The sequence below is a fragment of the Hydra vulgaris genome, chromosome 07 (genome assembly GCF_038396675.1).
Source record: "Hydra vulgaris chromosome 07, alternate assembly HydraT2T_AEP".
Taxonomy (NCBI): Eukaryota; Metazoa; Cnidaria; class Hydrozoa; order Anthoathecata; family Hydridae; genus Hydra; species Hydra vulgaris.
Window position 1 is genome coordinate 24,672,501 of NC_088926.1, and position 27,296 is coordinate 24,699,796.

The 27,296-nt window shown below is 26.3% G+C and overlaps 1 protein-coding gene across 2 annotated transcripts in view; it reads right to left on the reverse strand.

The window, feature by feature from the left end:
* Positions 1 to 26,064, reverse strand: part of LOC100198055 (tyrosine-protein phosphatase Lar) — a 122,920-nt gene extending 96,856 nt beyond the window's left edge. Inside the window, exons 1-4 of one of the 2 annotated variants that reach the window (XM_065801439.1) lie at positions 25,791 to 26,064; positions 23,604 to 23,751; positions 16,593 to 16,820; positions 7,194 to 7,451 (exon numbers count right to left, since the gene is read on the reverse strand). In XM_065801439.1, the coding sequence (XP_065657511.1) occupies positions 7,194 to 7,451; positions 16,593 to 16,820; positions 23,604 to 23,661 (544 nt within the window). In that variant the 5' untranslated portion in view covers positions 23,662 to 23,751; positions 25,791 to 26,064. Of the gene's footprint in view, positions 1 to 7,193; positions 7,452 to 16,592; positions 16,821 to 23,603; positions 23,756 to 25,790 lie in introns of those variants that run through there. The other variant, XM_065801440.1, reaches the window with a different exon arrangement.
* Positions 26,065 to 27,296: the final 1,232 nt, after the last annotated feature.

Here is a 27,296-nt window from a genome sequence, read left to right on the forward strand (position 1 = left end):
TTCTGGAGAATTGTTTTGCTGATAAATATGGAAGTAACGAATTCAATTGGCAATCGCAGCAGCACAGTGTGAAGAAAACCATGGAGGAGAGTGAGGCTTGACCTGGAATCATCGAGAGGGAATAAAAGATTCCATGCCAGCCTGAATCCACGAAGTTATGTAAGAAGCACATTTGTCGACAGGAAGACGAAAGATTTCTACCCAAGGGCCATCATGAGGAAAATCACGGAAAGAATCCCAGTCAGCTTTACTGTAGTTGTAAGAGGTTCGATAATAGGGGGATTCAGGTGATGAAGAAGAATGAGATATTAGTTTTAGAGTGATCAAACTGTGATCAGAAGCACCTAAGGGTAAATGTGGAGAAACTGAGCACTGACTAGGATCAGAAACTAGACATAAGTGGAGTAGAGAAGGTAAATGATTCGGGTTGTCTGGAAAGCGAGTTGGAAAGTTGACTATTTGAGTTAGGGATTGAGAAAAGCAAAAGTTGTGGGCTTTAATGCCTGCCGAATCACTGACACTAGAGTCAAGCCATTCAGAGTGGTGAGCATTAAAGTCACCAAAAACAACTATATTAGCTGATGGATAAAGAGAGAGGGCTTGGTCAATATGATCAGAAATAACGTCAAAAAGTGTGCAGTCTTGAGATGAAGGAGAGCGATATAGAACAAAGAGAAAGGCAATAGAGTGAAGTGGTGCTAAACGAAAGCACATAAAAGATATAAAGCACATAGAACACATAAAAGATATAAAGCACATAAAAGATATAAAGCACAAAGATATAAAGCACATAAAAGATATACATATATATATATATATATATATATATATATATATATATATATATATATATATATATATATATATATATATATATATATATATATATATATATATATATATATATATATATATATTACATTGACCTGTTGCCGCATTTAAAAAACAAGTAAGTCAAATAAATAACAAACTGTAAATTTAATATACGTAAGAAATTAATTTTCAGAAGCATCTTTATGCTTTTAAATAGGTGAATTCATATTAATTATTTACATGAAAAATATAATTCTATTTCTAAATTTAAATTTGTTTAAAAAATATTATTTTGGTTTAATTACAATTTTTTAAATATTTTATATCATTTGGTTAAACCTATCAACCCAGCAAGTAATTATTGACCCATCTTTTTGACATCTAATTGTTCCTGTGTAATGTGATGAATTATCAATAATGAGCTAATAATGTATCTTTTACTCAATGACATTATCATAAAAGATGGTTTTATTTGAAAACACATTACTTGCATTAAAATTCTTGAAAGCCTTCATGACTGGACTTTAAATCTCTAGTGACACATTCCTACTGTTATTGCTATTTTGACTTTAAGAAAGCTTTTGATACAGTTTCACATCCTAAATTACTAATAAATAACCATTTTTTACATATGAGATCTCAAGTAGTTAAGTAAAACAATTCAAGTGTTTCTTCTCACACAACATTTCTAACAAGTGGTGTTTCACAAGAAAATGTTGTAGGACCTACTTTATTTTTATTATTTATCAATGACATTAGCAAAGAACTTGACATTAAACTTAAACTTTTTGCTGATGATATAAAATTATATTCCACTTATTATATATGTGGCTCTAAGTCAGACCAGTCCCACAGCTATTAAGCATTTGTATGAAGTGGAGTACTTGGCAACTTCATACAGCAATGGAAAAATGGTTTGTTTGCACCATTACTAATAAAAATCAACTAATTATTTTCATATAAATAACCTGGAACTTGATCATGTTAATAGTATTTGCAATTTAGAGTTTCGAAACCAGACGACTTGAAGGATTGTAAGTTATATGAATCAGGAAAGCAAGATGAAGGAAGCGAATTCCAAAGAACTGATGTTCAAGGAAAAAAACTAGACGAATAAGAGATTTTGGAGCACTTAGGAACAGTCACAGAAAAAGGATGAGACTTAATTGAATGACAAGTAACATGAGAATGAAATTTAGTAGATGGCACAAGAGATGCTAGCTTTTTAGAGCAGTGCCCATTATAGTATTTGTAGAAAAGAGAAAGAGAAGCAACATTACAATGATGTGATTATGGTTGGAGGTTGGCTTCAAGAGCAGGTCCAACTATGTTCACAATTCGTTTTTGCACCTTGTCTAAAAGAGAAAGGGCATCATTAAAATATCCGCTCCAGATATGGCAACAATATTCCATACAAGGCCGGATTTGAGATTTATAGAGATAGAGAATAGAATCCGGAGTAAGAAAGTGTTGAGCTCAATAAAGAGATGCAACCTTAGCAGATGCTAATTTTGCAACGGATTTGATATATGGTTTCCAAGAAAGATCAGAAGCAAGAGTTAATCCTAGAAGATGAAGGGTAGATGACTCATCGAGTACATTACCATTCATAAATATAGGAAGATCTAACTTATTGCGATAACGATTGGCTGGAAAAATTGAGTTTTATCTGAATTAAAGTTCACCAGCCACTGTGAGCCCCATGCTGTAGCAGAAGTGAGATCCTCTAGAATTAGTAAACAGACATCTGTTTTCTATAAAATTGTTTTGCTGAGTGATATGGAAGTAATGTTTTGCTGAGAGATGTGGAAGTAATGATTTTGATTGGAAATTGGAGCAGCACAATGTGAGGTAAACTAAGGAGAAGAGTGAGGCTTGACTTGGAATCGCCGAGAGGGATTAAAAGATTCTATGCTAGCCTGAATCCAAGAAGTTATTTAAGAAGCACATTTATCAGCAGGAAAATGAAAGATTTTTACCCAAGGGCCATCACAAAGAAAATCACGGAAAGAGTCTCAGTCAGCTTTAAGGTAGTTGTAAGAGATACAATGATATGATCTGGTGATGAAGAATGAGATAATAGTTTTAGAGTGATCTCACCGTGATCAGAAGCACCTAAGGGTGAATGTGGAGAAACTGAGCACTGACTATAGGTTGACCAAACTTTGGGTTGAAATGAAGCTTTATGTACCATCAACAAGTTTTTATTATTATTCTTTGTTCTTTATTCTTTTTGCATAAAAACCATATAAATTTAAGTCATCAAAATAACTGGGCAAATGTATATCAATATGTGCTATAGTATAAGTACAAAAATAAAAGGTTAAATAAAAAAAAAACTTTTTGATGGTACTTAAAGTTTCATTTCATTTTCTGCACTCATCAGCCATATATGCCATATATTCATATTATATACATGTATATAATATGAATATATGGCATATATGGCTGATGAGTGCAGAAAATGGGTTATTCCATATCAAATCACCTATCAAGGCTCCCAGGGAACCATCGATTTGCTTTAAATTTTGACCACACATAGATTTTATGAAAAAAATACAATCCAGAAAATTTCAGCTTGATTGACCAATTTGTTCAAAAGTTATGATTGAATTAAAAATGACCAAAATCCGAAAAATTTGTGTATCAGGAGCTTACAGCAGTTTTTTTCGATTTTTGACAAACCATAACTTTTTAAATAAAGATGGTGATTACCTGAAATTTTGAAGGGTAATAGTTTTTCACCCAAATAATCCATTATTGCAGTTGTTTTTGACTGATTTTTTACAGTTTTTGAAATATTGTACCTTAAAGTTGCTAAATATTGCAACATAAATATTTTTTTGAACTCTAACATGTTACAGTTTAATACTTACATAGTAAAAAATAGTAAAAAATGACAGAGAAATGTTGTGTGGGGAAAGTTTTAAACGAAGATTGCGACAAAACGTATTATTGTAGAATGATTGGAAGAATAAAACTAAAAGATATTGTGAATACAGATGTTGAAGTTTTAATTCAAAGAATTGGACACACTTTTGAACTAAATGGAAGATATGTTTTCATCATGAAAAAGCCTATATTTCTAGATATGAAGTGCTTCAAAAATACTGCTGTGATATGTTTAAAGTCCACAAGAAATAAATGATTAAGGGATTGTGTAAAGTCGATATTTTAACAGCAAGTCAACTTAAGATCAAACCTGGTCAAAAACTTTGCACTAACTGTTTGAATGAATTCAAACTTGAACAAATTACAGGAAAATTTAGTCAAGAAGATGAAGACAAAGATGTTGATGATGAGGAGTTTAGTTCTTCAGACCTAAATAAGACAGTTTTAAATAAGAGTGCTTCTTTACTAGAAATATCTCCTCTAAAAATGTAAGTAAACATGACAAATTAGAATATGGAAAGCAAAAAGTTAAAAAACTGGAAACAAGTATGACAAACCTAGTAGCATCAGCATTTGATATAGACCCAAAAGAAATAATATCTGAGAAAAAGCAAAAGTGCATTAACTGTAATGATTTAGACAAACTTTAAGATGCAATAAAGGAAAAAGGAAAAATCAGTTTGAATGAAGAAAAAGTTCAGTTACTAACATTAACTCCTGATAGTTGGTCAATTAAAAAAACTTGCAATGCATTTTCAGTTTCAGACCATCTTGTTAAGAAAGCTGAAAAATGAAAAGGGAATATTTGCTAAACCTGAGGCTAAAAAAGGACATCCTTTTGGAGGATATGATTAAGCAAAGAGCCATTGAAATATATGAATCTGACAAATACACTTCAGGAAAAAAAGTTCATAAACAAAAACACTTAATATTAGTTCGTTCAAAAGAACTTCATCTGAAAATTAAGAAGTTATACCCTGAACACAAAGTTGGATTCAGCAAGTTCTGTGAACTAAGGCCAAAGTGGTGCCTTACTGTTGATAGTAGCGGAAGCCACTAAGTTTGTGTATGTTCTTACCATCAAAATGCTAAGTTGATGTGCTCTGCTCTTCCTAACAGCTATTATATATATTACAAAGATTTAATGAAAGTATGTGTTTGTAATATAGATAGTCGAAACTGCATGTTTCATCAATGTTCCAACTACCCTGGTAAAATTAATTTGAAGACTTACTTGGAAAATGTGTTTGAAAAGAATGATTTTGATGATCAGATCACATATAAACAATGGGTGTCAACTGCACTTATTACAGTCCAAACAAGCATTAGTGAATTTATTGAAACTTTAAGTGAAACTTTGTCACCATCACTTTATCAAAGAAGCACAGTTTTCCTACTTATCAGAGGCAAAACAAACATTAGACCAATATACCTACATTATTCTGACGGATTTTGCAATAAATTATAGTTTTCTTGTACAAGATGCTATACACTGGTGTTACTGGCAAGCCGATCAAGCTACCTTACACCCATTTGCTGTTTATTACAAAGATGAAAAAGATCACCTTAAATGTGAATGTTATTGTTTAATTTCTGATCATCTTTGTCATGACCAATCAGCAGTCCATTGTTTTCTCACAAAGTTGCTCTCTATGGTCAAAATCAAACTACCCACAGTGAATAAAGTTAAATACTTCAGTGATGGTGCTGCGTCACAGTATAAAAACAAAAAATGTCTAATAAACTTAATTTATCACATTGTAGATCACCAAATAAATGCTGAGCATCACTTCTTTGCTACAACTATTATAAGTATACATTATGTCACATGGCAAAATTCCATGTGATGGAATAGGAGGTACTATAAAAAGAGAAGCGGCAAAAGCTAGTCTACAGGCAGCAATTACAAATCAGATTCTCACACCACAAGATCTGTTTACATGGGCTCAAAAAAACATCAAAGGTGTTAACATATTTTATCTTTCAAGTGATAATATCAATCACCATGAAACAACTTTTAACCTTCAGAAACGATATGAAGGGATGCACACAGTTCCAGAAACAAGAAGTTATCACTGTTTTGTACCAGATGGAGATAAATTTTTTTTGAGAAGAATCTCTAGTGATACTGTCTATGATACTCATGTCTTAAATGATACTAATTTGATTTTAAAAAATCATTCAAATTTTCAATCTGGTAAATATATTGCATGCTTTTATGATGAAGAGTAGTACATAGGGCTTGTGGTTGATATTTGTAATGAAAACCAAGACGTTAATGTGAAGTTTATGCAAAGAAACAAATTAAATTTAAAATGGACAAATAATGCAAGTCAGTGTCAAGTAAGTGTTTCATTGATTAAAAGTATAAGTGCTTGTGATTATATTCTTGCTAGTAATGACTATGACAGTATTATGAGTTATATAAATCAGAGATAAGCTAATTAGTTTCATGTATACATACTTTTTCTTTTAACTGATTATCTTATTCTTTAAATGGACTTTTTTACAGTATAGTTTGTATAAAATTTGAGGTATAAATTTTGTATGTGGTAAGTGGTATTTTTTTGTTCTCCTTTTAAATATACCATCCCTCTCAAAAGGCTACAATCATGTCATAAGATATATACATATATACACATATATATATACACACATATACATATATACATATATATATACACATATACATATACATATATATATATATATATATGTATATGTATATGTGTATATATATATATATGTATATGTGTATACATATACATATATATATATATATATATATATATATATATATATATATATATATATATATATATATATATATATATATATATATATATATATATATATATATATATATATATATATATATATATATAGCAATGTCTCAAACAAACATCTTATGATATCGAAAATGATGTGAAAATCAAAATATCAGAAGCCGTTCTAGTCATTCTGGCATTAAAAATTATGAAAATACAATGGTTTGCTTCCATGAATATGTTTAATTAAAAGGTACTCCCTAATCCACATAACTTGCTCTGATCCATTTAATTTACACAATGGAAAAAGAAGAAAAGGTATTATTACTTAACCATGAATGGTATTTTATCTTTCCCTGAAAAGGGTATTTTATCTTTCCCTGAAAAGGGTATTTTATCTTTCCCTGAAAATAAAAGAATATTTTGATTGAATTTAGTTTTAAGTTAAGCTTTATAAAAAATTTAAGCTGTTATTTTATTTCATTCTTTTTGTAAACAATGAGCATTATTTACGCAATATATATATATATATATATATATATATATATATATATATATATATATATATATATATATATATATATATATATATATATATATATATATACATGTATATGTATGCGTGTATATATATATATATATATATATATATATATATATATATATATCTGTATATAAATTACTAATAACAATATTAGTAATAACTAAATATTAAATTACCTATAAGGTTTACAGGATCAGAAAACGTTGGTTCGAATCCATTTATTGAAACAGAACATGAATAATCTCCAGAGTTTTCAGATGTTAAGTTTGACAAATTAAGCTCGTTAAAATTACTTTCACTTTCCTCAGTTTCATTATTGCGAAAAAACTTATAAGAAATATTGTTAAAAATCAGAGAAAAATTACATATACCAGAAATGCTGGAACCTGACCAAACAGATTTATTCAGAATTAACTGAGGTTTTGGTAATGCATCTATAAAAATATTGATTAATGTAATAGACAAAAATCAATTTATAATAAATTATATTATGTGCAGTGCTTTATACAAGGACAAAAAAAAGACTTAAATAGAAAAGTTATTAGATAGAAAGACTTTAAGAAAACTTTTAATAGAAAGATCTGAATAATTATAGTTATTTATAATAAGCTATTTATCTGTTACCAAAAATGAAAAATGCTTTTTACTATTTTTAATACATTTTAATATGTACTTGTTTTAATAGATTTAATAACAACCCTATCACTGTAAAAGAGGTCTTTACAAACAAATCCACATATGTAAATAGGCGATCTACAATTAGGGACATAGTAAGTTTTAATCTCCAAATCTTAAAGCAAATGCTCTAGCAGCAAGAAATTTTTTTTCATAGTAAATTCAAAATGACTCTAAGATGTGATTGGTAAAAACAGCCATTAATTTATTAAGTAATATAAGGGTAATTTCATGTAAACGTAGGACAAAAAATTGAGATTTTTCAGTCACTCTCTCAGATTTCTTTCAAATTTGAACCAGTGATACCTATCAATATAACAAAAAAAAAAGTTTGAGCTCCCAAATTCAAACGGTTCAAAATTATGACATTTATGAAATTCAGCCTAAAACCCCCTATTTTTTTCCACTTCCGCCTTTATGAACTTTGTAGTAGTACTTTTAATTGAATAATTTAAGATCTAGTGGAAGAATGTGGCTAAAAATTGGTACCCGACCAATTTTGAAGGTGCTGTATTCAAAAATAATGAAATTTAAATTTTTTAATAGTTATTTTATCATTTTAAAATGGTCAGTCAAATTTTTTATTCTGTTACCATGGAGTTGCCTAAGTCTCATGGATTCGATTTTTTTTTTCAAATGAATTAGGTGATCCTAGGCTATCTTTATAAAAAAGATGGTTTTGGTTTCTTAAAGCATAATAAAGATATGTCATTTTGAAATTTAGACAAAAAATTTCTTTATTTGACCGCTAGCCTCTATTATAGACTTTATTGCAATACTTTTTGTGTGAATAATTTAAGTTCTAGTAGAGAAATATGACTGAAAATTTGTACCTGACCATTTTTAAAGGTGTTGAATACAAAGATGAAGAGAAACTAACCCAATTCCTAATATTTAAGAATAATTTTTGAATTTTAAAATGTCAACAGTCCTTTTTTTTTCTTGTAACCATAATTTGCATTTCACTTTATTTCTGGAGTTGCCTTACTCTTATTGTGAAATAAGATGTTTTGGAAAAGTTTAGGTCTCTGAATGAAAATAAAAAATTGTATTGCTTTCCATAACTTGCATATTAATGATTAATATTTTCAAAAGTATACATGGAAATATAATTTACTATACAACACATTGAAAAAATGTATTTTTTTATTATTTTAATAATTAGGTATTATTTCAAAATATTGGTTGCATGCTGAAATTTTAGGTTACATGCTCAAATGTTGTGTTAAAAAATAAGAAACTAAAATGCAAACTTTTTTGAAAAATATTAAAAACCTGCTTTATTGAAAAAAGCTCAAAAGTAAAAATGAAAAGGAATAACCAAATATTACTAAAATTGAAGTTTATATCATTTAAATAATGAAAGTAAAATATTAATCAACTTTCACTGAAAAGATAAAACTTGTTCAAATAGAGCTTCATCTTCTTTTGTGATTTGGTACTGACGCCCAGAAGATGTTGAAGGTGTTTTAACAAGAGAAATGACATTCATTCTTGGCACCCAGCAATTATCATCCCACTTTGGCCAGTAGTATGATCATCTTGGATAATGTGGATGCATAAACTTAACCATAAAATCATCATTCTTATTATCAACTTTAACAACTTCAGAAACCATACCAAGCCAGTAAAAATCGTCGTATTTGCAAAATAGTTATTGTTATTATTATTATTGAGAAGATGGTATAAATTGATGGAAACTTCTTGTCCCAGGAATAATGGTTGCTATTAAAAGTCTATCAGTATGTATGTTTCTTACTAGCTCCATTTCTTAGGCAGTGACCTACACAAACGTAATCCCACTGATTGACTTATGACAGTATTCAAACATTGCTTGAGAAGACAGTATATGATTTGTGGTTGGACTCTGTAAGCTAGCTATTGCAATAAGCCTTTTAACAGTGCCACTTATTCCATCGCATAAAGATTTGCTATGGCTTGTTGCAAAGAAATTCCAGATGCAACAAACAGAAAAATATTTGGCATCTATTCTCTATTATAGATTTTATAGCGATACTTTTTGTGTGAATAATTTAAGTTCTAATAGAGAAATATGACTGAAAATTTGTACCTGACCATTTTTAAAGGTGTTGAATACAAAGATGAAGAGATATTAACCCAATTCCTAATATTTTAGGATAATTTTTGAATTTTAAAATGGTATTATATTATTTAGCCATTAAACGGGGTAACATTTTCACAAATTGCCTGACTTTCATGGGTTCAATTGTGGCGTGTAAAAAAAGTTTATTAAGGTTGGTTTTGATATATAAATAAAGTTTTGTGAAGTGAATTATCATGAAAAATATAGTTTTGCAACGCCTGCTATGATGTATAAATATAGTTTTGGGGCGTCAGTTATGTCGTCTAAATATAGTTTTGAAATAACAGTTAACAATCACAAATTTCAATTAAAAAAATTATTTTAATCTTAGATTAAATAATTATTAAATCTTGTTTGGTAATTCAGTTTCTTAGTCATGGCAAACAGTCAAAAGTGCTCCATTGGAATCAACTTAGAAAGTGAATATCACAACATATACATCATAGCTGGGAATTGAACCTTTTGAAGATATTCCTGAATATGAAAGAGAAATATTAATGTGGAGGACTGGGTTCTCAATAATAAATGTCAAATCAACAACTTGTCTCCATCATAAACATGTTTATTTGAAGCGTTATACAACTAAATTAATACGGTGCTGCAATCCATTTAATACTCATAACAAAGTTATAAAAGGTATTTATAGTAATCATAACTTTTAGTTTTGTGAAAATGTTGTGAGTTACAATAATGAAATTATTGGTAGCCAAATTCTATTTTAGTTATGTTTAACCTTTTAGCTAACTTCTGAAAGCGCACTATTAAATGCCATACAACTTTAAATTTTTTAAGGTTTTATTAAAATTTTTATACATATTAAATGAGTTCTTCCTTTTTTTTAGGCAGTCTTCATGAACTCAACTTGGATACAGCAAAGTACCTATGCAGTAAAGGCAAATTTGTAGTTCCAGGTGAAAAACATTGTCCACAATGCAGACATAAATTAGCATCAAGTAAAGAATCAGAAGAGAACGAGTTGAAGATAAAATTAACTGAAGATAATATGGAAAAAGAAATTATATTGGAATCAACAAGATCATTGCTCAACAGTACTTTAGGCGAACTTGAAGTGGATCCTCTAAAAGTTCATTTACCCAAAACCTCTAACAAGCCTTCACTTGGAAAGAGAAAGATAAAGCAAGTTGAAGAAGCAGTTATTAAGAAGCTTGCAACTACTCTGGATGTAACTAAATCAGATCTTGTTGCACCAAAAAATTAATTTCTAAAGGAAATTCAAACCAAAAAATTTTTTTTTTTTTCTTTCATGCATTCTACAAGGAAATTCAAAATTCCTTGTAGAATGCATGAAAGAAAAACTTTAAGTTTCTAACAGAAGGCAGCAACTTCAAATTTTGACATTAACCCCAAAATCTTGGTCTATCAGAAAAGCAGCAAAAGAGTTTTCAGTTTCCAAACACAAAATTCAAAATGCAAAGTGGTTGAACGGCATCGAATCAGTAAAGATGTTATAGAATTTGTAAAGCTTTTTTACTGTGATGATGAGTATTCAAGGCAAATGCCAGGTAAAAAAGACTGTAAGTGTTGGGGAAAAAAAATATGTCCAAAAATTGATTTTGTGTAACTTAAAGGAGCTCTATGTGGCATATAAGACAAATTACCCAGGCCATAAAATTGGATTTTTTAAATTTTGCAGTCTTCGGCCTAAATGGTGCATCCTTGCTGGTCCAAAAGGTACACATTTTGTTTTATGTGTGCACAATACACCAAAATGTTAAATTAATGTTGAGTGCTATAGGCCTTGAAACATCTTACCATGAAATCATTGAAAAGATTGTCTGCAGCAGAAAATCTAAAGTTTGCATGATTTACCGATGCAATAGTTGTCCTGGCATATAAGCTGCCCAAATTTATTTCCAGGAGTATCTCACACAAAATGATGATCCAAAAGAGCAATATGACAGCGATGAAAATGAACAGTCAGTGGATTTCAAACAGTGGACAACAACAGATAGAACTGAACTATTAACAATAAAACTTCCATTAAATGAATTCTTAGAGCTCCTGTGTGAAAAACTTGATAATATTACTTCTCATTCATTTATAGCAAAATCACAATCTAGCCATCTAAAGCATCTCAAAGAAACAATTAGTATTGATGAGGCTATTGTACTGGCAGATTTTGCAGAGAATCACACTTTAGTAGTACAAGACGAGATACAGAGCAAGAGTCAATTTTCCCTTCATCCAGTTGTCAAGAAAGTAAAATTGGAAATATCTTCTTTTTGTGTAATTTCAGATGATTTGAATCATGATGTTGGATTTATCAATAAAGTTATGCATAAAATTACTAATCACATAAAAACTCATCTTTGTCCCACAATTACAAAAATCCATTATTTTTTTGATGGCTGTGCAGGGCAGTATAAAAACTGCAAACATTTTTACAATTTATGTCACCACGCTCAAGGATTTTCTGTTTGTTGCATCTGGAATTTCTTTGCAACAAGCCATAGCAAATCTTTATGCGATGGAATAAGTGGCACTGTTAAAAGGCTTATTGCAATAGCTAGCTTACAGAGTCCAACCACAAATCATATACTGTCTTCTCAAGCAATGTTTGAATACTGTCATAAGTCAATCAGTGGGATTACGTTTGTGTAGGTCACTGCCTAAGAAATGGAGCTAGTAAGAAACATACATACTGATAGACTTTTAATAGCAACCATTATTCCTGGGACAAGAAGTTTCCATCAATTTATACCATCTTCTCAATAATAATAATAACAATAACTATTTTGCAAATACGACGATTTTTACTGGCTTGGTATGGTTTCTGAAGTTGTTAAAGTTGATAATAAGAATGATGATTTTATGGTTAAGTTTATGCATCCACATTATCCAAGATGATCATACTACTGGCCAAAGTGGGATGATAATTGCTGGGTGCCAAGAATGAATGTCATTTCTCTTGTTAAAACACCTTCAACATCTTCTGGGCGTCAGTACCAAATCACAAAAGAAGATGAAGCTCTATTTGAACAAGTTTTATCTTTTCAGTGAAAGTTGATTAATATTTTACTTTCATTATTTAAATGATATAAACTTCAATTTTAGTAATATTTGGTTATTCCTTTTCATTTTTACTTTTGAGCTTTTTTCAATAAAGCAGGTTTTTAATATTTTTCAAAAAAGTTTGCATTTTAGTTTCTTATTTTTTAACACAACATTTGAGCATGTAACCTAAAATTTCAGCATGCAACCAATATTTTGAAATAATACCTAATTATTAAAATAATAAAAAAATACATTTTTTCAATGTGTTGTATAGTAAATTATATTTCCATGTATACTTTTGAAAATATTAATCATTAATATGCAAGTTATGGAAAGCAATACAATTTTTTATTTTCATTCAGAGACCTAAACTTTTCCAAAACATCTTATTTCACAATAAGAGTAAGGCAACTCCAGAAATAAAGTGAAATGCAAATTATGGTTACAAGAAAAAAAAAGGACTGTTGACATTTTAAAATTCAAAAATTATTCTTAAATATTAGGAATTGGGTTAGTTTCTCTTCATCTTTGTATTCAACACCTTTAAAAATGGTCAGGTACAAATTTTCAGTCATATTTCTCTACTAGAACTTAAATTATTCACACAAAAAGTATTGCAATAAAGTCTATAATAGAGGCTAGCGGTCAAATAAAGAAATTTTTTGTCTAAATTTCAAAATGACATATCTTTATTATGCTTTAAGAAACCAAAACCATCTTTTTTATAAAGATAGCCTAGGATCACCTAATTCATTTGAAAAAAAAATCGAATCCACGAGACTTGGGCAACTCCGGAAATTAATGAAAGCGCAACCCATGGTAACAGAACAAAAAATTTGACTGACCATTTTAAAATAAAAAAATAACTATGAAAAAATTTAAATTTCATTGTTTTGTCTACATTTTTGAATACAGCACCCTCAAAATTGGGTGGGTACCAATTTTTAGCCACATTCTTCCACTAGATCTTAAATTATTCAATTAAAAGTACTACTACAAAGTTCATAATGGTGGAAGTGAAAAAATAGGGCATTTTAGGCTGAATTTCAAAATGTCATAACTTTTGAACCACATTACCATCTTTCCATTAGATCCACATTACATCTTTCCATAGATTTGATAAAAACAAATGTCAATCTTTATAAAAAAAAACACTATGCAAACTTGTCTATTGAAACTGGGGAGGGGGATTTGTGTTAACTCAATCTATAATTAATTGTCAATATTAAAATAGTATCATTAAAAATAATACAACTACGCAAAACAAACAACGTCAAAAAAGTTGGTTGAAATCTACTATTATCTTTATATGTAAATACTATGTTAATGTTTTCAGCTTTGGATCATAGCTCTTCTGTTTGATTGGTTAAAGAACTTGTTAGCTTGTTTAAGTTTAATCTGCAGTCAACACAAAGCCCAGAACATTGCACTTTGCAGTGAATAGCTTGACCTTAAATGAGTTTTCAGTTTAAACCTTTACTTTGTCTTGCTTTTTTCCCGCTTTTAGCAAAATTAAATAGCCATAAAATGTGCACGGTTTTCTTTTTAGAGACATTGTATGATTAGCTCACAAACAAAGTTTAACAAATTTTTTATTTTTTATTTGGCAGTTATATTTACTAAATTTTTAATATTATGTATACTTTAGAAATTGCCAAAACAATGGATAAGTTAAAAAAAAAAATTATTTACAAAAATTAAATTAGATTAAAAATTAAAATACATATTCGCTCTTTTATAGTCTTTTAGGTTAAAAATGAATTTCTCTCTGCAAATATTTTTAATTTTTATAACTTTTATAACTTTTAAATATATATATCTTATACTGCCAATTTAGGTGAGCAGTGTGACATCATACTAAAATGGCCTGCTGTCGGGGGCTTCAGTACATACATCGACTGACAAATAGCCTGACTCGCAGTGAAGATCTGACACATTGACTAAGGCTTTGGGATGGGGCAGCAATCTTTTTATTCATTATTCTTCGTTTTCTTCTTTTTATAAAAAAGCTGTATTGAGTGCTCACATAAATATACTATAGTAGAACCAACTTTTAGTTGTGAAATTATATATTCAAATTAATATTTAACTTTAAATGATTTTTTTTATCTACCCCTAATTATATACAAACATTTCTTTTTAGATTGAAATAAATTATTAACTAATAAGATGCCACCCAATAAGAAAGTATAAAGAACTTAGGAAACTTCTTGTTTATTATCATAACAAATTTGCTACTACACAAAAAATTCTCACAAGAAAATCTAAACTTATAGTTCCATGGGCATATTGTGGATTTGAAGAAATTACAGCCCCGAAACTAAAGAAGTGATAAATGATAACTGTATAATCAAGACGTTTTTCAAGTTAGGAAAAAAGAAAGAAAGATTAGGGGGTAATAATCAAAAAGAAAGTAAAATTCTAAATGTAAATAATAATAAATTAGACATAATATCTGACACAGATTCCAACAACTCATCAAGTTCTTTTGATACCAATACAAGCAATGTAACTGATAGTGAATTTAAAACAGATCCTACAAATTTAAACTACCTACCCAATGATTAAGGCTAACTGTAATATAACAACTTAATAATGTTAAGTTATTATGTGAAAGAAGATCTTAAAGATCTTGTTGTTACAAATTTCAACAATTATGATTTTTTTATCACCAACATTGAAGATAACATTCGAAAAGTTATTTGAGTTTCTTACCCATTTATTATTCCTCAATGATTATTATTATCACCATTATTATTATGTAAAATATTTTTTTTATGTAAATCAGGACTCCTCATGGCATGCATCTTTGGCACCTGGAAAAGTAGACATGCTAAAATTTTTAAATCGTAATTGGGACTTATGTTGCCTGGACATTTGGAAGTAAAATAAAGTTTAGGTATAAATGAAAATGATAAACTCTAAATAAATGACATCATTAAATGAAAAGTTTTTATTGACTTGAAAAACTGATGTTGGATAAAACCCTCCTCACTTAGTTCCACTAGTAACAGAGAAGTCTTGGCTTGCGTTTGATATGTTTGGTTATGGAAAAGCTGAGACTCAGATTCAACAGATGAAGCTTTCTCTAGAGTATTGGATTTTTTATGAACTCTATCAAGAATTTGACACAGTTATTATGAATTTTGATATTGTGAATGATGATCAGAGAGAGCATTAAAATTAGTTCAACAAGTATTGTTAACAAAGTACATTAAGTAAAGAAAAAGTAAATTTGTTTCTATATTTACAATGTGTACAAGCAATATATATATATATATATATATATATATATATATATATATATATATATATATATTATATATATATATATATGTATATATATATATATATATATATGTGTATATATATATATGTATATATATACATATGTATATATATACATATGTATATATATACATATGTATATATATACATATGTGTATATATATATGTATATATATATATATATACATATGTATATATATATACATATGTATATATGTGTATATATATATATATATATATATATATATATATATATATATATATATATATATATATATATATATAAAATGGCAAAATACGTTTTTAATAGTGTTTTCAGAAAGGTGACAGACTAAAGTATTTTATGGGAAGGTTAATAAATTTTGATTTTGTTTGATGATAAAATATTTATCCAAGTATAATGTAATGAAAACTTAGTGAAAAAGTGCAAACAGTGCTAAAAAACAAACTAATAAAAAAAATTAAAAAATTGACAAAATAGGAAAAAACTTACCTAACACAGTGATGTTGATTGTTTCAGAAATATTACCATCTGAGCAGCTATATGATCCAGAGTCACTCACTGATACATTATTTTTGAAGTAATAACTAGTATTTAATTCTGGATAAATGATATTACCATTCAACATCCAAGTGGCATTTCCTTCAGTCACACAGGTTAAATTAAATGACGTTCCAGTTTTTATGTACGATAAATTTGGCTTAACTCCAAATGTTAAACCTGAATTCAAAAAAATATAAATGCATACTAAAAACACTTAAATATTTTGATAAGAATTTTTAAGTTTTACTGAAATATATATAACCTAATAGAATATATAGAACTATGTTGCTTATAATAGTTTAATTTATTAGTATAGTAATAATATCATATTTTTATTAATATATACTTAATATTATAAATATAGTGAAAATAAGTATTTAATAATAACTTATTAAATACTTAATATGATATTATTATTTTTTAAGGTTTAAAAAAAGAAAAGTCAATACAAAATCTACTTTTTATTTATTTTCCTTTTATTTTAATTTCTTCAAGTTAATACGTTTTTTTTAAAAGTAAATAAATTTAACGAACTAAATTAAGAAAAATTCACTATTTTGTATAGATAATCAATTACAATCATTAAGTTATTGCATACTATTAAGATTACTTTCCACAAGACAAAATTTGTCGATAAACATGCGCAGATAAAACATTTTTACTAATATTGCTGATCATTTTGCTGCAGCAAAAAAAAAAGTTGATTGTTATGAAACATATTTTATATAGTATATAATGTTTCTTTAAAATGGTAACAACAAAATGAACAACAACAACAATAAACAAAATGCTCAACTTGATGTTCTTATTCACTTAAAAATCACCCTGAAAATTGACAAGCATTAGCGAACTCATCAAATAAAGACAAATTTACTAATGCTGTCAATTCCGAAAGTTTCACTTCACAAGAAGGTTTATCTTCCTTTCAGAGTTGAACCATCTATTACTTCTTGCAGTAACAGTTTTTCAATAGAAGTGTTCCTATGAGAAGTTAGCATTTATTTTCCTAAACATTCTAAAAAAATACAATACAGATATAAATTAAAAACTATTTTTTATATTAATAGATTTTTTTTTCAAAAACATACAATGTAAACTTATAGCTGCCATTTTTTATTGATAACAAAAATATTAGTGCAAAAATAAAGTGGAAATTAAAATGGCGTTTCGTCGTAACAAAAAAACTGGCTTAATGCAATTTTTTTTATCTTGTGGAAAACAGACTTTAATTATGAATAATTTGCACGCATTTTGCAAATGTATGAAATATTGTATTGAAATAATAAAAAATTGAATAAATTCAATAAGCATGTTTGATATATCTAATAACTCATTAACTAGAATACAAGTTACTTGAAAATAAGTCTCCTTTACAATTTAATAGGAGATTATTTGAATAAAAAAATTATTTTAAAATAAAACTTCCTTATTAGACATATACCTCTTAAATTAGACGTTCACCAATAAATAAAGATACGAACGTCAACATTTATTAAAAAAAAACGATTTGTTGTGCCCTGTGAAATTCTTTTAAGTTATTTCAAATTTACAATTACTTTTGCAACTGTCATTTTTTACACTATTAAGGTATAACAATATTATGCAGATACTTTTAATACTATACTTCAATATTATATATAATTGGATAGCAATAAAAATAAAAGTAGTTTTGAAAAACAAGAATGAATAAAAAAAAAGTTTTTCTAATTTAATAACAGTATAATAATTGCATCTAAACTGCAACTATTGCCGGCCATTTGGTAGTTTTTTTGATAAAAAAAAGCATCAGAGCTCCTATATTCAAAAATACCACTTGACCAACCGACAGTCTATCTTTATAATATTCTCTATTTAAATAAAATAAAGTTTTAAATTTTCATACCATTTATGGCAGAGCCTGCTAAGTGGCACAACATTAGTCACTTAAGATGTTTACCTTCAACTGTGTTTATGCTAATATAATCTTTTGATTTACAATTTAAGGCTTCAATTTTTTAGGATCTTGCAGATATTTTTTAAGATTGCAGGGCTTTTGCTTACTTTAACATAAGTTGTTTTAAATTCATCACTTGTTTCTCTAATCATACTAATGAATGCAACTTTTTTTTTTTTTTAATATTATTTTCATTACAAAACAAGTTGTTTTGTAATGAAAATAATATTAAAAAAAAAAAAAAGTTGCATTCATTAAAAGTCTTGTTGTTTTACAAAAAAATCTGAAAAAATGCACTTTGCTAGACTCTTTTGTGACTCCTTTTCTTTGTTTGCATTTAGAGATTCATTAAACACTTCTACTTTAAATTCCATCAAAATATAGTATATAATAGTATCAAATATTTTTTTTTGACAACTTAGCATGTTTTTGATAATTTGTGCATTTAAAAAATACAATGAAAAAAACCCAACTAATCTAAAGGGAAAATTAAAATAATACATTTTTATAATTTAGAAACATCTCAATTAAGTTCAGACCTAATAAATAATTCAATTTAAAAGTGTCACAACTAATAGTTTAAACTTTATCATTTTTCCTATATCACTAAATTAGTGCAGGCCATGTTTTAAATGCTTCACACATTTTTTTTTATATTAAATAATTTAATTCAATACTACATTTTTCAAAATGTTTGATATAAATGAATATTTCTCTTTTATCAATATTTGTATAAATGACTTAAAATATGTTTAATTTTTCTTTATTAACTTTTTCTTAAAATTTTAATTGTGGCTTTGCAACTAAAAATTTTTATTTGAAGAAAAAATTTGAGAGTAACAAAAAAAAAAAAAATTACGTTAATTTATTTATTAAGTCTATTACTTTATCAGCGATTTTGTTGCAAAAGCAAAGATTATTTTTCAAAACACCATTTATAAAAATTATATTGCAGTATATACTTGTTTCACCGGCGCAGTGACCTTGTTCGTCAAGGTTCGCGTTTCGGAGTTATAGAGTTGAGAGATGGCTATAACCACAATTAAGTAGCCTCCTCATCTGTAGTGGCCTTCTCGGCCTTGGGGAGGTGAATTAACAAAAATAAAAAATATACCATTTATTAAAAAGAATTGCTGCGCTTCAACTTTAAAAAAAAGTTTATTGTACATTTTGTGCAAATTTTTGATGGAGCCTGAGAACATGTTGACAAGGAACTTAACTTTTAGTGAAAAATATATAGGAAGGAAAACTGAATAAATAGTTGTGATGAAAATGTGCTATTTTTTTTCAAAGAACTAAAAAATTTAAAAAAATTAAACAATATTTAGTAATACTTATAAATAAATTTGACAGTTAAGTTAAGCATTTACTTAAATTTTATTAAACTTAAATATATTTTTTTAATCAGTATAAAATTACATATTTTTTAAATCAAAATTAAATTATATCTTCATTGAAATAGATTTAAATTAAATCATGTATTTCTTATCGGAATTAAATTATATATTTATTATGATCTTTGCTTCAAGCTTGAAGTATTAGTGTTTTTTAAACAAAAAAATCAATTATTATAATAAAATAAAAATAAAACCAAAATAAAAATAAAATGTCATAATATAAAACTTAACTTTTTTTTTATATTATACTGATTCATTTTTTATTACTGAATTAAAATTTTAAAAAAATTTTTTATTTTGCAATCAAAAGTTGTATGAATATTCTTGTGCTCGCAAGATGATAAATAAAGTTTATATTATATATTTCTTTTATGGTTATTTTTTTTTTTTTTTACATTTTGTTTAATAACTTCGTATACAAAAAAATTTTTGTTATAAACTATAAACAATTTTGTTTTCTGTTACTAAATATTTCAATAAAATAAATAGTTAACAGAGATTGAGTTTTATCTGTTTTCATTAATAAATAGTGCTTATATCTAACATAACTGCTATTTAAACTAATTAAAAAAAAAAAAATTGTAACAAAATATCAAATTTTAATTAAATAAACTAGAAAAATTTAACAATTTGAAAAAAAATGTTATGTTGTATAAAAAAAAATTTAATACAACTTTAGTTTATATTTTGTCATTTTATTCGCTTAGTAGACATAGGAAGATATCAAAGTTTTAAATTTTTAAATAATTAAGTTTCAAAACAATTACGCTTTAATTGAATAACTTTAAAACTTCGACCTTTTCTAAATTCTATAAAATGAAACACTTTAATTCTATAAAATAAAGACATTAATTTTGTACTTTGTTTTTTTTTTGTTTATCTTTTATTTATTTTATAATTCGTTAAGATTTTTATTTTTTAGTTTTCATTTCTTTTTGTAGTTTATGGTTTGTTCAATTTCTAATTTTAGTTCAACTTTAAATTTGTTTATTCAGCGCATTTTTTAAACGCTAATATATATATATATATATATATATATATATATATATATATATATATATATATATATATATATATATATATATATATATATACCAGGCCTTGTTACGAGATTTCGCTGCGTAACGCGTAACGCATTTCTAAGTAACTCAACTCAGCAAATATATTTTGCATCGCTAGAAGTTATTTTATTAACGCGTTAAAATTCATACAAACAGTTTGTTTTTTTCTCACTATAACAAAAGTTACAAATAAAATCTAAGTTCTTATTTAAAAAATCATCTTTATTATTTTTTTCAAATATGAACTAAATTTTAATTTGCGAACTCTTTCTAATAATGTTTTTAAACAATAAAGAATTTTTTTTGTTATTTATCAGTTACTGATAAACATATTTGTGATCATAATTTGTTTTCATAGATTAAACAAATGTCATTAAAACTTTACATTACTGAATTAACATTAAACAAAATATCTTATTGATAAAATAATTACATCAAAATAAATCGTGCATTTTTTAAACTATTATGACTAAAAATAATTTTTATATTAAAAGGAATTTATATATTTAATTCCTTAAGATAAAACTTAAAACACATTATTTTTTTTAACTAATTTTTAACAACAACAAAAAAAATTATGAAACAAACTGTTTCTTTAACAAAAAAATCTATTAGTTTACAATTGCGGTTAAATGTTTTTACTTACGACTTTATTTCTTCTGAATAAACGTCACGTTAACGACAGTCAAAAGATAATTTAAATATTCTAAAAGATATAAGTTTTTGCGTATCGCAAAACTGCTGAACGCGTAGGCAAATCGCCTGCATAATGCTTCTTAACAAGGCCTGATATATATATATATATATATATATATATATATATATATATATATATATATATATATATATATATATATATATATATATATATATATATATATATATATATATATATATATATATAGTTCTATATATTGTTGCATTTGGCAGTACGGAAAGAAAAAATGATTCTTATGCCAACAAATACGTCACTTTTAATTACTTTTGACTTTTGTCCAACATTTGCGTGTTGCCAGAAAGCTGAAACCATTAATTTAATTGCAAATTAATTGTTTTTAAAAAAACCCGCAAAAACACAAATTTATTTGACCAGAATGTTTTTAAAAACATTCTGAATATTTTTAATAATATAAACAATGTTTTTATTTTTATTTTTTTTAATAAAATGTTTTTGTTTATATTTTTTTTAATAAAATGTTTTTGTTTTTATTTTTTTTACTGTAAATCATGCACGGAGTGTTGCTACATCGACTATTTTATAGCCTGACTCGCAACAAAGTGGTGCTACATCAACTGACAAATAGCTTGACTCGTAACGGAGTGCTGCTACATCGACTGACAAATAGCCTGACTCGCAACGGAGTATTGCTACATCAACTATCTTATAGTCTGAATCGTAAGGGAGTGCTGCTACATCGACTGAGGGTTTGCTTGAGGCAGGCAGCCTGTCAAGTAACAAAAAAAAAATTCCGGTCTTGCATTTTAATTTTTACTTTTTGTCAACTAAATACGGAAAAACTTTCTGACAACCAGTTAGGGGTTGTCAGAAAGTTTTTCCATAGATCTCACATTGTCCGATCAATTTACAAAGTAATCTGACATTTTGACCAACGGTAACTAAATTCTACACAATAAAGCTTGGACAGAATGGTGTGCGACCAAACACTATTGCTGCCAACGCAAATGATTTTTTTGTTTACAACTTGAGCATAACAGTTTAGATGTTTTGATAATTTAAACGTTTCAGAAATGCACTGAAAAAAGAAATGTTAAGCTAAACTTAAACTAGGAAATAAATTGAAAAAACTAAAGAATTAGCAAAACATTTCCTACGAAAAAGAAAATAAATTAGCAGTAAAATAAAACTTAAAAAACTCGAAGTTCAAATTACTTTTTGTTACATTTTTAATTGCATTTGAAAAAAAAAATATTTTAAAACTTATCTTTAAAAACATTTAATTAAGTTACACAAAATGCTTTTACAAATTGTTTAACAAATGAACAAGTTTTATTTAAATTATTGAAAAAATGAAATTAAATTATTGAAAAGAAAAAAAAAAATTTTTTTTTTTTTCTTTTCAATAATTTTATTTCATACATACATACATACATACATACATACATACATACATACATACATACATACATACATACATACATACATACATACATACATGCATATACATAGTGATTTCGCCGGTTATCCGGTTATTCGGTTAAGCGGATTTTCTTTGAATATCAAATATCTATTTTCGAATAATAAAAACCGACTTAAGTCATAAGTAAGTTGTTACTTTCTATAAAAATTTTAAGTCGGTTTTTATTATTCGAAAATAGATATTTGATATTCGAAGAAAATCCGGTTAACCGAATAACCGGATAACCGGCGAAATCACTACATATACATACTTATAATTTTTTTAAAGCATTTTTTTGAATAAAGGAAGAGTATTAACTTTTAATGATTAAATTATAAAACAGATAAATTTTTTGAATAATATATCTTATTTTTAAATATATTAGAATTTATTACAAATTACAAATCAAAGTTAAATATTAATAGTAATACCATTTAAAACGTGCAAAGCAAAAACTGAGAATATAAAAATTTTCAACATTAATTTCATTCTATCTTCAGAAAATACTCAACTTTTCTTAACTTGAAATCATTGAATTGTGCAAATTAGTCATTGGTTTGAATGTTAGAACATACAATTCTAAAAAAAATTCATTAACTTAAAGAATAAATTAATCAGATAAATTTTTTTTATTAAAACACAACAATAATTTTAAAATTTATTATAAAAAAAGTCTAATAAAATCAAGGATTATTGAGATAAACTTTTCAACAAAAAAATGACCGGAAAAAAAAGAAGGTCCTTAAAACTATATTGGGGCAGTACTGCCCCCCCCCCCCCAATATAATGTTTGTTCCTAAGGGCCTAATATATAGATCTAATTGTAAAAACTTGAAAAATAAGATATTAGTTTCTATGGTATCTAATCTAAACAATAAGTATAAAAAAGTTGTTGTTGAAAATTTTAGTATTGATATACTAAGAGAAAAAACCTTAATCAAAATGGCAAATAAGATGATTTGTAATATCCAAGTCAAAAATATGGTTGAAACAAAGTTAATTTTATGTAATAGAACACAATACTTTTGGTGGTTGTAATCGACATGTTAAAACAAATAAAATATGAAGGGAGAAAATTATTAAACATGAAGAAAAAAAACCATAAAACCATGTGACAAAAAAAATATGGAATAGAAAAAGTGCAAGTATTTTCAAAGCTCCTTATTAATCCTTCCTTAGAAATCTTTAGACTAAATATTATAAAAACAAAGTTGATACGGTAATAGGTAAAAGTAAAACCATATGGAAAATGTTAAGGAAAATCATTTATACATCAGATAAATATTTATGTATATGGGAAAACATTGAATTTAAAAGAAAGAGTAAAAATTCAATAAGTATTAAGTAAAATGAAATTCATTTTATTTATTGACATCCAAAATAGAGTTAGAAGTAATAGAAATTATAAAAGTAAAAATATGAATGAGAATAAACAAAAATAATAAAGAGTTATATAAGTTAAAATATACATCTTAAGTAATACTTGATCAACTTGTATCGTATACATAAGATAAAAAGACAAATTGTGAAGAAATTAGTGAGTCTGTTTATTTTTAAATATTTACTTTTTGATTAAAAATAAAAACTTAAAATTATATTAAAAAAAAGAACAAAATTACTTATTAATATAAAAATTAGTTTGGATTCAGGAAAAGCTGTTTAACTGAAACAGCTATTCAAACTATCATCTCTAAATGAACATTCCTAATTGAGGGGTTATATTGGATAGAACTGTACCTGAATACTGTGGAAAAGTGAATCTAGGTACTTAATAGTTATATGAAACTTCTAGGGGTAATTATATGAAATATTTAGGTGATTAAAATAAACTTATTTCACATAATTAAAAAAAAAGAAACATATTTAAAATATAGCAAAATTTTGCTAAAAAAATAACTTATTAGTGTAGAGTAGCTATATATATATATACATATATAAATATATATATATATATATATATATATATATATATATATATATATATATATATATATATATATATATATATATATATATATATATATATATATATATATATATATATATATATATATATATATATATATATATGAGTATGTAGAGTAGCTATATATATATATACATATATAAATATATATATATATATATATATATATATATATATATATATAAATATATATATATATATATATATATATATATATATATATATATATATATATATATATATATATATATATATATATATATATATATATAACATAAACATATTTATCATGTGATTTTAAATACCATGTTATTGCAAAATAAATCAAAAAAAAGAAGAAAAAAAAAGCTCAAATATCTGCAACAATAATAACTTGTTTTTATTAAAGAGTAATTATCAGAATAAAATAAGAATCAATGATTATTTCATTCACAATAACTTTTTTTTTTTCTAAAAATATTAATTGCTTGATTAAAAAACTACATGTGAGGAAGGGAGAAACTAATTAGGCATAAAAACGTCTTAAAAAAAGTTTTTGGTTTATTTCTAGGTGACAGTCTTGATTTGTGTACAAGTTAAATAAATTGACACGTGGATGCAAAATTTTTAAAAAAATTTAAAACTCTATGTCAACAAAATTTAAACGTTTTACCACTCAATGTGTTGACATAACGTTTAAAGTTAACATAAAGTAAATGGTTGTGCTCATAACTACTTTGAAAGTAATAACCAAATGTTTACAATAATAAGCTAGTTTAAATTGTATAAAAATATCCAATAACAGTGATGAAATACTTTTATCTTAAATAATCTATACTTCAAAATTTACATTATAATTGTATTACTTTAAATGTTACTCAACATTGATTTAGCAATACTCGTTTGAAATTTTTAAACTTTCGTTTCGCTGTTTTCATAAATTCAATAATAATAGGTTCTTTTTAAAAACCTTTAATAGCGATTAAATTCAAGTTAAATAAGTTTATCACGTGTTAAGAGGGCGGATCATTACACTAATGTAATTAATGTCATAAACGTAAACGATCGTTATTTTATCACACCAGCGCACAGTGGAACAGAGTGTGCCAAAATACCAAAAAAATCAATGTCGGCATTGCACGGTGAAAATTTGTCATGATGGTAAAGACATGTTCATTAGAGGAAATGTCTAGTTAAAAAAATATTAAATATTAATTTAAGCGTAATTTTATGCGGTTATTTACACGTTAATTTGACATGCGTTCCAAAACGCTATTTTGCATTTTTTATTTGTCAACTTTCTTACGCTACTATTGTTTTAAATCAACTTTATCGACTTTCAGTTCAAAATATATTATTTTAATTAACAATGTTTTTTTCGCTCAGACTTTTAAAAACAATTTAACGTAAGTGTAATCATTAGTTTTTATGCATCGAAAACAGGCAGTATTCGATTTTTTTTTTTTTTTGCTTCTAACCTGTACTATTAGGTATCAGATAAACTATCCTCCAATATCCTCCAAACATTTGACTATGTAAATCTCATGCTAAATGTATGTAAATAGCCATGCATCATAAATATTTTGCTACTTTTTGCAATAAAAAAAGTTATAACAAAAGATTGGCATTCGGTTAATGGTCAGTTGATAAGTAATACTGAACATGTAAAAAAGATGTTTTGTACACAAAGAATACCAACAAAATTTTTCATTACTGTTATAATATATAAGTTCTGTAAATATAAATCTAAAAAAGTTATTTCATGACAAATACCTGCATTGAAGAGTAATATTTTTAATGTTTACACTGATAAAAGTTGTCTTTTCCATTAAAAATATTTCGTATTTTTCACCTATATTTAATTTTTTTAATATTATATAATTACATGTTTATTACTTTATTTATGCATTTTATATATAAATATAGCTATTCTAATAAAAAAACCCACAAAAATAGTTTTGGCACAAAAAACTCGATTTTGTCCCACTGTGCAGCGCACAGTGATTTAGAAACACTTAAAATTTGGCCAAAATACAGTTTTTTGAGTGGCGCAATTTAAATAATGTTATTAGCTAACTATTTTCTACAGTTTCTTAAGATTTTAACGGTATAAAAAAATAAGTACTGAAATAAAAGATTCAAACGTTAATTTATGTTTGAAAGTGACCGAAAACAGCTT